This window comes from Tupaia chinensis, unplaced genomic scaffold (assembly GCF_000334495.1).
Source record: "Tupaia chinensis unplaced genomic scaffold, TupChi_1.0 Scaffold148012_1, whole genome shotgun sequence".
Lineage (NCBI taxonomy): Eukaryota > Metazoa > Chordata > Mammalia > Scandentia > Tupaiidae > Tupaia > Tupaia belangeri.
In genome coordinates, this window is record NW_006207862.1 from 2,342,438 (window position 1) to 2,355,113 (window position 12,676).

General features: G+C 50.0%; 1 protein-coding gene across 1 annotated transcript in view; it reads right to left on the reverse strand.

Moving 5' to 3' along the window:
- The window catches only part of CDH23 (cadherin related 23), a 410,231-nt gene that overhangs the window by 16,482 nt on the left and 381,073 nt on the right, over nucleotides 1–12,676 (reverse strand). The window contains exons 45-52 of the mRNA XM_006170102.1: nucleotides 12,409–12,534; nucleotides 11,534–11,737; nucleotides 7,005–7,463; nucleotides 3,995–4,111; nucleotides 2,639–2,863; nucleotides 2,050–2,219; nucleotides 1,720–1,857; nucleotides 527–646 (exon numbers count right to left, since the gene is read on the reverse strand). Of these exons, the coding sequence (XP_006170164.1) occupies nucleotides 527–646; nucleotides 1,720–1,857; nucleotides 2,050–2,219; nucleotides 2,639–2,863; nucleotides 3,995–4,111; nucleotides 7,005–7,463; nucleotides 11,534–11,737; nucleotides 12,409–12,534 (1,559 nt within the window). The remainder of the gene's footprint in view (nucleotides 1–526; nucleotides 647–1,719; nucleotides 1,858–2,049; nucleotides 2,220–2,638; nucleotides 2,864–3,994; nucleotides 4,112–7,004; nucleotides 7,464–11,533; nucleotides 11,738–12,408; nucleotides 12,535–12,676) is intronic.

The window sequence follows — 12,676 nt, forward strand, 5'->3', positions numbered from 1 at the left end:
TCAGAAAGCACCCCCACCCTTCCTGCAGCCAGCGGGGTGGCCACGTGCATGTGCCTGGCATGTTTTTCAAGCTGCTGGGCCTGAGACTCAAACTGTGTGGTTGGCCATGTAGAATCCAGCTAGCTTAATCACCATGCCAACTGGCTGGACCTTATTCACATTCTTTAAGAGACATAAATAAAGATGACTACTTCACAATTGCTTTACAGTTGCTGGACTGCAGTTCTTCAAGCAGGACACTATGGAGACCTGGGCCATACGCAGCCCCAGGCTTTATTTGGGTTACACCCACGCATGTTTAGTTGCCTCGACAGCAGTTTGGCACAAGAGATTTCTCCCAGGGTTCCTGTCTTCCTACACCACAGCCATTATAACTTACCCAGTCAGTCAATCTCTTGCCTTCTTCCTGCCACCAGGTCCCTGAGGTGTCTGGGGGGCTCTGCCCCCAATGCTGCAGCAGTCACTCGCTAAAGACTGCTTGCTGCCCCCAGTCCCTGGTGTCCCTGGCCCAGGCAGGCACCTTTACCTGCACTGAGTTTTCTCGACGATTGCTGGCTACATCTCCAGGGTTGTCTTTGGCCAAGGCAGTCAGGATATAGTGGTTCTTCTTCTCCCGGTCCAGGGAGGACAGCACATAGATGTCACCCTGGTAGGGGAGGGTGGCTTCAGGTTCTTCATCCATTCAACAGATATTTACTGAGCATCTACTATGACCAGACTGTGTTCTGGGCTCTGGAGACAGCACTGAACAAAAGGGACAGCTGCCCATATCCCCATGGGGCTCCCTCCTAGTGGCTTTCTTGTCTTCACTCTGCCGGTCTAGCACTGCCTGACAGCAGTAGGTGCTATCTAAACATGCGTTGTTTGTAACACCGGACCAGGAGCCACGTGTGAGTGTGTACACCAAGCAGGAAGGAGTGACCTGCTGAAAGGGCAGAGTGTCAGGGAAGTGGGCTGAGAGGGGCAGTGAAAGGGGAAGTCCAGCTCCAGCCCCAGCGACTGGGGAAGACCCTGCCTGACCAGTCATCGGGGCCACAGGTTTCTCTCTTACACTGAACCAGACACCAGAGACCGTCACCCATCTCTTCTCCTAAATTTCTGGTCTCACAAGCCTGAGGCTCATGAGAACATGCCACCCTTCGAGGCACCTTTCTCCCCTAGCACTGGGTAGCTCGGGCCATGCATACAGTAGGTGCCGAAACACTGCTCACTTTCTACAGGCTTCCCATGCTTCTCCGCTAACAGTTCAAAAAGCAGTCCTATGGATTTTAACCACGTTTTAAAGTCTGGTCAGGACACATCTCAGTCCTTGTCCCATGAGGATTAGTTCCAAAAGACTTCCATCACTCCCTCAGCCCCCTTCTAGTTCCAAAAGACTTCTGTCACTCCCTCAGTCCCCCACTTTTTTATTTTTTGGTCGGGGGAAGGTCTTATTATATTGCCCAGCCTGGCCTTGAACTGGTGACTCTCCTGCCTTAGCTTGCTGAGTACCTGGGATTACAGACACCCACCACTGTGCCCAACTCTGGCTACTTCTTCTCATATCTGCTGGATCAGAAGGGCCACAGTCTACAAGATGGGACTCTGAGAAGGATCTTCCCGACTTCACTGAAAACCTCTGGGGCTATAGAAGTCTGGGTGGCAGGATCCTGAACTGGGAGATGGCTAGAACATTTTTGGTGGCCCTGACAGACCCCAGGCGTTCTATCTCTCACTCACCGTAGTGGGGTTGATGGCGAACTTGCCCTCGCCATCCCCGAGGCTGTATTCGATGAGGGCAAAGTTGCCCGAGTCGGCGTCAGTAGCAGTGACTGTCAGGATGACGGTGCCCACAGGTACATCCTCGAAGACAGCTTCCTAGAGCACCAGGAGAACAGGCCGAGGTCAGTGCAGTGGCAGAGCCTGTGCCCCTGCCCCAGGAACTTGCCGATGCAGGGGATCTGGCCAGCAAGCTGCTCATGGGACAGGCATTCCGAGGACTGGAAGATGCCCAAAGACTCCAAGGAACTGCACGGTTCCTGGACCCTGCCCACCGGCCTGACCACCGACCTGGTAGGAGGGTTGGTCAAAGATGGGGTTGTTGTCATTGATGTCCACGATCTCCAGGTAGACAGGGATCTCAGCTGCCCGGGGTGGGGACCCATTGTCTGAGGCCCTCACAGTAAAGTTGAGCCAATGCACCTCCTCGTAGTCCACAGTCCGGTTGGCAATGACCTTCCCTGAGACACAGAGGCACCTGCTGCCATTTGGGCCACTCTGCACTCATGGCAGCTCTTCAAAGCATAAAGGCTCTCTTCATACTTTGGTGCTTGAGGGGCAGGCATGGTCCCTTTAAGGAGGGAGGCAGGCCAGAAGGCTGAGGGCTGCCATCCACTTCTCCTTACTAACAGTAGGAGCTTGGCTGATGGGGATGGTGGTGGGTTTCCAGCAGACATTTCAAGGCTGTCTAGCCCAGCCCAGGACTAGGCACTCTATCCTTCTCTCTAGTTTGGGCCTCAGGAGTGAATGGAGCTGGCCTAGTCCACTAAGGGGTGAGGGGAAGGTCCCCACCTTGGGTGAGAAGTTGGCCAGGGGCCACTTGGAGGCTGAGCAGGCACAGACAGGGCCCCCACCCTTCCTCTGGCAGGTCTTGACCTACCGGCCGAGGAGTCCTCCAGCTGGACGTAGCCAGGGGGCATCAGGTCTAGCAGCGTATAGGTGATGAGCCCGTTGAGACCCTTGTCAGGGTCCACAGCTGCCACGGCGATGAGGGTGGTGCCTGGGGTGGCCCCCTCCAGGATCCGCTCCGTGTAATAGGTGATCCCAAAGGGCTTGAACTGGGGTGTGTTGTCGTTGACATCCAGGATGTTGACAGTCAGCTTGGCTGGGGTGTAGGCAGGGGTCAGGAAGGGGAGGAGGCACCAGTGAGGCCGAGCTAGGGCCTCCTCAGCCTTAGTCAAGCCCAGAGAGGACAGTGGCACCTTAGAGACCCCCTGGGACTCTCTGAGAATTGACCCGACCCTCAGACTGTGACATGTGGCACTGTCCTCTGATCTAGTCACTCACTCTTCTGTAAGAAGGGGCTTGGGTTCTACCAACTGGCTGGGGTCCTTAGTACAGCCCTCGGCCCTCAGGGTGCCTCAGCTTCCTAACCTGTTCAATGAGACAGAACTAAGATGATCTTTAAGGAACTCCTCATGATGCGGCCTTTAATATTCTGAGTTGCCCCTGCACACAACCAGCTGGAGCCCTCTACCCGGTGAGCTTGAGACACTTAAGAGATGGCCAAGTTGCCCTTCCTTCTGGAGCACTTGGGCCTCTGGGCTGTGAAGATAAACAGTCAGGGCTTGCCAGGCCTAACCCCCACCCGGGAACTGTCCTTGCTGCATAGCAGAGGCTATTTGAGGCCACCCTGCCCCACGTTCCCTACTCCTACCTCTGCCCACACAAAATCCACACTCTGGCAGCCCCCACTCCCCAGCTCAAGTCTCAGACTGCAGAAAAGTCTGGCTTGACCCAGAGAAGTCAGCACTAAGCCCCTCCTCTCTGCCATAGTGCCCGCACCCCTGATGTGTCCACGGCTTCCATTCGCCGTCGCTTGCTCTCTGCTTCCTCTGTGCTTTCCTGGGGCATCCTATCAGATCATGAGGTTCTGGCTCACATCTTCCGCTATAGTTCTGACAACTGGATTCTGAGCTAAGTCTCTGTTACTCTTCATTTTCTCAATCCCATTCCAGCTCTATCAAGCCTCCTTCCCACTCTGAGCCGTGGGGTGCATTCACACACAATTCTGGGTTTCTGGGCCCCCCACTTCTGAGCTCCGTGTAAGAATCGATATGGACACACAGCCACCATGATCCTCACTGGAGCTGCCAGTTTCCACCATCTGGATAGCACTCCTGGACCCATGGCAGTCTCTGCAGAGGCACTATACTCCCTTTCTGGGGGCAGGCTCATACCCTTGTCCTGTTTGGCTCTGAGTAACCAATGAGAGATGTCAGCAGAGGAACCTTACCATTTGGAACGCTGACAGAGTGCTCTGGTAGGTCACTGGCATTGTCAATCACAGAGAGAGTGACCTCATAGGTGGCAACCAGCTCCCGGTTCAGGGGGGACTTCACAATTACAGACCCTGTGGACAAGACCAGGGGGAGGTTCAACATGAGGGGAGACTCCTAAAACCTGAGCCTCCTATGGGTGCTCCTGACCAACCCTCCCAATCCCTACAGAGGGCAACAGTCCCCATGAACCCCAAGACTTGCAGCTGGGATGGGCCTACAGCCACCTACATAAGGTGAGGGCACTCACTCTGACCCTCACTCAGTACTTACTAGCAGGGTGATCAGGACAAGTTATTTAATCTCTGCATCTTTATCTCCTCATTGTAAATCAAGACAATCAGAGTACCTATTACATAGGGCTACTCTGAGGATTACAAAAATAACTTAGTTTCTATTTGTAAAGAACTTAGAACATGGCTGGCATGTAGAAAGCACTATGTAATTTTGTTTAAAAAACACTGATGTTCCACAATGGTGCAAATGCACTTAACACTACTGATCTCTGCACTTAAAAATGGCTGTTATGCACATTTCATCACAATTTTTAATAATGCTTATATTCTAGGGTTATCAAGTATAAAGAAAGGTTATGGCAGCTGAATATCTTGAGAGGGCTTTCTGGGCTGGGGAGGGTGCAGGCTTCTTGGAGGTGACTGGGTGGGACAGGCTGGATACCTCGGGTCTAGCCCTTTGACTTGGTTAAGTGGGGCATGACTGTGGAGTAGATGCAGTGGTTCTATGTTAGTACTGGCAAGGCATTTCTCTCTCTTCCACCTACCGCCTCCCAGAGCCCCTGACTGCCCCAAACCCTCCAGAAGCTTGGGCTTAGGGTGGATAGCAGTTTGGCTGACCTTGAGGAGAGCTCTGCTGGGACCTCTCCTATTCCTACCCATTAGAGACCCCTCCCCACATCGGCCCCAAACTAGAGTGAGACCTCCTCTCCTGCTCAGTCACTGGGGTCTCTGGGATTCCCTTCTCCCTCAGCAGATCCCCTGCTAGGCTTCTGTCCTCCGCGTGTCCCCAGTCATGGGGTGGTCACTTACCCTGGGCTGCCGCCTCCTCCTCCTCCTCCTCCTCCTCTTCCTACTCTCGCTCCCCGTCCCCCAGGCTGGGGAGCGAGGATGGGGAGAGGGCGGCTGCATTCAGTCTGCAAAGGCTGGGCCACGGCCTTGGCCCTGGCCCCACAGGATGGGAAGGTGGCAGGGGTGCGGTGGCATGGAGGAAGGCAATGGGGTGAAGCACAGAAGGGATGAGGTGGAAAGTGACAGAGAAACAGAGCTCAAACCTGTGGGCCTGCCAGCCATGAGGAAGAGAGAAGAGGGTTAACATCAGTTAGTTCAGGGTGCAGCAGGGATGGAGCAGAGCAGGGTGCGGGACAGTGGGGACTCAGAGCTAATCAGGGCAGGAGGGGCAAGCTCAGGAAGGGAATGAAGGGGAAGGGACAGAGGGGAAGGAAACCAGGGGAGCAAGGGGGACCCAGTAGGAGTCGAGCTAGGGGGCCAAGCTCTGGCAAGAAGACAGGGCAGGGAGGTGGGGAGAGCATGAGGAAGAGGGGGCAGAGAAGACACTGGAAAGAAAAACAGGGAGAAGAGAGTCAGTCAGAGAGTTAGGACAGAAAAGAGCAAAGAGGTGCAGGCTTCAGAACAGAATCCAGTTGAGCAGGGGCACGGAGCAGCTCTCCATGGTCCTGACTAACCAATGCAGCCAGGAATTTCGCTAGCCTGGGACCTGGCTAATTCTCTCAAGCTTCTCCTAATGCTCAGGGGAGTTTCTTTGGGGCCTCAAATGCCCACGAAGTTACACTCTTTACTTCATTACGAACTATAATCACTCACATTTCTCTTGTTTTATATATCTACTCCCTTTTAGTCACATACTCCTTTCCACTCCTCTTCTCCCCAGAGCAATAATTGTAATGTATTTTTATTTAAAGTGTTCCTGAGAATCATATGCTGTTTTGTGTGTATGTAATTTACATTTATGCAAGTGGAAAACTGATATCTCATTGCTGTTTTACTATACATTTCTTTGAATAACAGTAATATTTTAGTATTCTATCATAACTATGTGAATTTTACTGTAATTCTTCTGGAACTTCCAAGAAGTACACTTGTAAAGCTCCATGTCCCTTCCCTAACTCTCCAGGGAAACAAAAACATAATGGTTACATTGCTAGACTCCCACATAGTCAACCATGGTTCAAGTCTTGGACCCGGTGACTTGAAATTCATGATAGATGCATGTGTGTGCATGCCCAAAAATCCCAAGAGGAGAAAGGAGGAGAAGGGATTGTGGCATGGCCACTCCCCCTGGGGAGTGATTTCTCACTTTCTGTCTCTTTATCTCTCCGGTGAGGACACATCCCCTACAGCAAAAATCTCTCTTAACAAAAAAATTGAGCTTTTAGGAAAAATGATAAAACCATCAAAATAAACTGCATAATTATGAAAGATAAGCCATTATATCTGCTTTGTGATAGTGTAAGAAAACAACTAAGGGTACATGTACAACTTAACGACAATTAAAATGGCCAGTGTGCACATTAGGAAGGTGTTTGGCCAAATCTAGTTTTTAAAGAAATGCGTATTAAAATATTTTCTTTAAAATTACAACCAAGAACACTTTGTAGTGTTTAATACTGGCATGAGTGTGGTGAGCTGGGAACTCTCATACCACACTGGCAGAGTGAGGGGTCAGAAAGGCCAGAGGAGCACGTCAAGGAGGAGAAAGAGAAAGAGAAATGAAGGAGCAAGAGCAGAGGTGGAAAGGAAAGGGAAGCACATGGTGTCGATAGAGGAGAGAAGAGTAGAGAAGGGCCAGCAGAGAAAGAGAAAGAGAGAAAGAGAAAGAGAAAGAGAAAGAGAAAGAGAAAGAGAAAGAGAAAGAAAGAAGGAAGACAGGAAGGGGCAAGGAGACTGGGCAGGGAGTCGGAGCGAGGGCTGGGATGGGAGCAGGCCCTTGTACCTGTGTTGATATTCACGGCAAACGCATCCTCCTGGCCGGGCACCAGGCGGTCAGTGTCGTCCCTGGCCATGATGTCAATGATGTGGTACTCCAGTTTGGGGTTGAGGTCACGGTCAATGGCAGTGACATTGGCAATGACAGTGCCTGGCTCCGCTGACTCCAGCACACTCACTGTCTGGATGGGGTTGATGAATTCAGGGCGGGAGTCATTGATGTCTTCGATCAGGACAGTGACGATAGCTGTGCCTGAGAGAGGGACAGTGCCCCGGTCGGTGGCCACCACTGTCAGCCTGTAGGAATCCTGCTCTTCCCTGTCAATGGTGGCATTGCCAACGCGGATGACCCCGGTGACTGGGTGGATGAGAAAGCGATCTTGAGCTCCAGCTTCTATTCGGTAGACCAGCTCCCCATTGAGGCCACTGTCATCGTCTGTGGCTGTGACTTGTAGGACTGAGACTCCTGGTGGAGAGAGAATAGGGAATAGCTGAGCACAGTGGCCACTTTCAGAAAGATCATACCAAGAGGGTGCACAAGAGACCCCTTCCCATCATAGGATTAAAACAGAGCCTTGCCAGCATTTACCTCTTTTAAAAATATATTTGCTAAAGGGTATGTGTGCTTGTTGGAGAGAGACAGAAACTGAGAGAGGGAAATTGAGAAATCTCCCCCATCCCAAGGGGGGATGGCCATGCTGTGATCCTTCCTCTTCCATTCCCTTGGGATTTGGGGCATACATGCCCATGTGCCTGGAGTGTTTTTCAAGCTTCCAGGTCTGGGACTCAAACCGCACAGCCAACTATGTGGAATCAAGCCACCTTAACCACCATGCCACCAGCTGGCCCCACGTTTTTCTTTTAACATTAAATAATGTTATTTATTGCAAGATGATGCATGCAACCACCAGAGAGACACAGAGACAGAAAAAGAGGGAGAAAGCAGCCCTCCATGGAGGGTAGTCATGCTGCAATCCTTTCTCCACTGGGATGTGGGGTATACATGAACATATGCCGGCAGGTTTTTCAAGCCACTAGGACTGGGACTCAAACTGCAGTTGGCCACATGAGCTCCGGCCCCCATACCCACTGTGCTACAGGGCCAACCCGAACTTTTAACATGTTTTATGTTTGTCATTTTATAGGAAAACAGTATGCTATGGTTTGAATGTGTTACCCAGAATTCATATGTCCTGATTCAGTTCCTACTGTGATGATATTAAGGGCAAACTTAATCTGACGTTGGGATTAAGAGATGAAGACGTTGGGAGGTGATTAAGGTGGGGCTAGGGGTAACTTTCTAAGGAGAGAGAGACCTGGACAGAGACACACAGGCACAGATGTGCGTCCTTGCCATGTCTCACTCTGGGCTACATCGAGACTCTGTAGAGGGGCCCTGCCACCAAAAGACCCTCCCCAGGTGTTCTCATCCTTTGCCTTGCACGTCCAAAGCTATGAGCTAAATGAAGTTCTATTTTTCCTACACTACCCAGACTCAGGTATTTCTGTTACTAATAACACAAGGCACTAAAACCCTTAGCTTATTTTATTTTTCTTTTGATTAAACAATATTAGTTGCATCGTCAAATGTCTGCTTTTGTCTTTTGTCCATCTTTTGGCCAACTTATACAAATTATATAATGATATCTGTGACAGACACCTATTTCTCAGTCCGTTTGCTTTTCAATATTGGTTTTAACTGATGCAAAGAAGTTTAAATTAGGGTGGAAGAAGAAAATAAAAAGGAGTTCAAATTCATATGCAACAAAACTTAATATTTTTCCATTTTAGTTTTCTCTTATTTTTGTTTGAGGGAGATTTTTGCTATAGGGCACATGTGCTCGCTGGAGAGACAGAGAGACAAAGTGAGAAGTCAACCCTCAGGAGGGATGGCCATGTTGCAATCCCTTCCTCCATTCTCCTCTCAGGATTTTGGGCATGCACACACACATGCCTGTCATGTTTTAAGCCTCCAGGTCAAGCACTCAAACTGCATTTGACTATGTGGAAGTCCAGTGATATAAACTATTACGCTATCTGCTGGTCCCAGTTTTCTGTTACTTTTATGCTTAGAACCATCTTATTCAGAAATCAGGTAGACAATTACCTGGACTTTTTCCTTTATTTTCAGTGCTTTCTACTCTGTCAGGCAGTCATGCACAGCAAATGGCATTTCTGTCAATGGTGTACCACGTATGTGATGGTGGTGGCCCCATAGGATTAAAATGGAGCTAAGAAAGTGGTGGTGTGGTGGTTAGGGTGGTTGGGTCCCATGTGGCCAACTGTGTGGTTCAAGTCCTGACAACTTTGAAAACACCCAGGACATGTATGCACGCACACCCATAATCTTGTGGTTCTTTGTTATCATGGCCCTTCCAATGGGACAAGATGTGGAGGTGAAGCACATTGACTGTATCTGTTTTGTGTAGGACTAGGTTAATGTGTGTGGTTGCATCTCAGCTTTTAATGAAAAAGTTTTAAAAAATTGAAAAAAGCTTATGGAATAAGGATATATAGAGAAAATTGGGGGGGCAGCAGGTGGCATAGTAAAGTGCTGGATTCTCAAGTGGCTGACCATGGTTTGAGTCTTGGTCCTGGCAGCTTGAAAATCACACTGGGTGCGTGTGCACATGTGCCCAAAATCCCGAGAGAGAAATGGAGGAGAAGGGACTGTGGCCAATGTTGCTGCGGGGTGATTTCTCACTTTCCCTCTCACTGTCTTTGTCTGGCAAGCACATGTTCTCTCTGGGAAAAACTTTAAAAAAAGAAAGAAAGAGAAAGAAAGAATTTTTGTGCAGCAGTACAATGTATTTGTGTTTTAGGGTACGTGTTCTTACGAAAGAGTCAAAAGTTAAAAAAAAAATTAAATTTCTGTAGTAGAGAAAGTACAGTAAGGTGAATTTATTACTGAAGAAAAAAATGCTGTCTATAGATGTAGTGTAGCCTAAGCGGACGGTGTTTATGACGTCTGCAGGAGTGTACGGGAGTGTCCCAGGCTTCACATCCACCTCCTGACTCACCCGGAGCAAGTCCCAGTCCTGTGGGCTCCATGCACACTAAGTGCCTTATTCAGGCGTACCTTTAAAAAAAATCTTTTACACACTGTATCTTTTCTTATCTGTCTCTTTTCTTTGTTCAGAAAAGTTCGGCGAGACAAATACCACTGCTACAACTGCTTGCAGTGTCCAGCACAGGTTTGTCGCCCAGCAGTAATTACAGGCTAGCTCACGTGGTCTAGCATGCAGGGGACCACGCCATCTAGTTTTGAATGAGTACATCTTCAGATGTTTGCACAGTAACAGAAAGCACTGAAAACCCCGTTTCCCAGAATGCATACCTGTTGTTAAGTAAAGCATGACTATTTTCTTTACGAGTCTTTGGGTTTTGGTGTTTGATATAAGGTGAACACCTAAATATTCGATTCTTACACAATGCGATTATGTAATAATCATCTGCTAGGGGTTGGGTGTTGTGTCATCCACCCCTCCCCCGCCGTAAAACCACACACTGGAGTATGATACCCAATGGGGCAGCGCTGGGAGGGGGGCTTAGTGGGAGGTGCTTGGGATGTGGAGGTGGATCCCTCATGACTAATTAAGCAGGCTCTTGAAAGGGAGCACCTCTTCATTCCTTAGTTCTCTAGAGCATGGGTTGTTAGAAATGCAAGCTGGTGGGCCAGCAGGTGGTATGGGAGTTAAGGTGCTGGAATTCCCACATGGCTGGCCATGGTTTGAATCCCACACCTGGCAGCTTGCTTTTTCACTCTCCCTCTCTGTCTTTCTCTGGCAAAACTCATGTGAAAAATATTATTAACAATAATAATAGTAAATAAATAATTCTTAAAAGAAAAGCAAGCTGGCTACCAGCAGGTCTCTCTCTTCTTCACACTGCCCTCTTTTCTGCTTCTCTTGGCCATGTGGTAACAGCACGAGATTCCAGTCCCATGCTCTTGGACTTCTCAGCCACCAGAATCATTAGCCAAATGAACTCGGTTATTTTTGTTATAGCAAGACAACGGACTAAGACATAATCTAATACAATAGATTAAATAGGTTTTTTATGCACTAATTTTGTTAGTTTCATTGTTTCCATTATTATATATAATATTATATTCTTTGATTTACCAGTATGTGTCTCTGGGCTACTCTGTCCCAGAACTTTTTGATAAGGCAAAACTGGCTTTATTAGACTTATTTTTCAAAATCTAATTTTTTTCAGATGACCTCTTGAATCAAATTTAACTCCCCAAATCATGTTTTGATTTTGGTAGGAATCACATTGGTCCTATTTTGATTTTAAAATAGTCTGTCTTTCCATCTCAGAACAAAGGTGGGATAAGACCATCTGATTTCGCAGATAAGACGGGCTCAGAGACAGGGAGTAGGAAGCCAGGTCTTCGGGTCCCCACTCCAGTGTGCTTTCTCTTCTGCCCGTCTCTCCCCAGGGCAGGTGAATTCTAAGTCCAACCTGAGGCTCCAGTCTCTAGCAACCACTAATCAGCTGCCGATGGGAGGCTGGGGCCTGGGGCCTGCTTACCTGGTGGGCAGTTCTCCAGTAGGTGGACAGTGAGGACAGCAGGGCTAAAGGTGGGCCAGTTGTCATTGTCATCCAGGATGGTGACAAGCAGGTGAGCCGTGCCATTGAGCAGCCCGATATCCTCAGCCAGCAGCAGCAGCTCCAAGACGGGGGGTGAGAAGGCCTCCCGGTCAATAATGACACCTGATCTCACTGTCACCACGCCTGGTGCCGGTGCCACCAGCCAGGGGCATGCAAAGAAAAAGGGTGCAGTGGGGGGACAGGGAGAGGGTCAGTGAGTAGGGCCAATGGGGACAGAAATGAAAAAGAAGAGCAGAGAAAGTACATGATGACTTTCTTCCTCAAAGGTCCTACCACCCACATTTAGGGAGGTCCCCACGGTACTCAGGAGTCCTGCCCAGGAAGAATGAGCCAGGGTAGAAGAGTGCCTATTCTGTGGAAAGCTGTGCTTCTCTGTTGGCACCTATCACCAAATCGGCCTCCTGTCCAGGACCAGACTGAGGTGACATGGTCTCTGGGGAGCTTCAGATCTGGTTTGAGTGAGGAAAGTTGCTCTGGTGACTTCCAGCTGACTAGGGGCCTGAGCCTCTGGCCTGGGCATGTGGAGATGAAGGGAGTGGGTGGGGGGCTCTCTGATTCGGCTGAGTTTGAGTGTCAGTAGGTCCTTTGTGTCATCTCCAAGATCCCTCCTGGGTCCTCCCAGCTGGACCCCTGAATGGTCTAATCCAGTTGCAAGATGGGGATGTGAGCTGTGAGGAATGAGGTCTGCATGGGGACCTGGACCCAGCTCTGCGGAGGCCCTTGATCTAGCAGTGGGGCTGTTCTCACCCTAGAGCCAGGTTAGGAGTGCTGGAGGGGGTGTGTAGGGACCTCACCAGTGCTGTTGTCGATGTCAAAGAGGCCACTTTGGGCGCCCAGCAGCTGGTAGGTGACCACGGCGTAGATGTCCTGGTCTGCATCCAGGGCCAGGATTGGCCCATTGAGCACTGTGAGGGGGGTCCCTGGGCCAGGAGGAGAGGGTTCACCGCAGGGCCAGCCCGGCCCCCCCCGCCCTCCCCACTCCCCTGCCCTGCCCTGCCCAGTGAGCCATGGCTGACGATGGATGAGAGGGGAGGAGGGAAGGCGGTGGGTGGGGAGACCCCG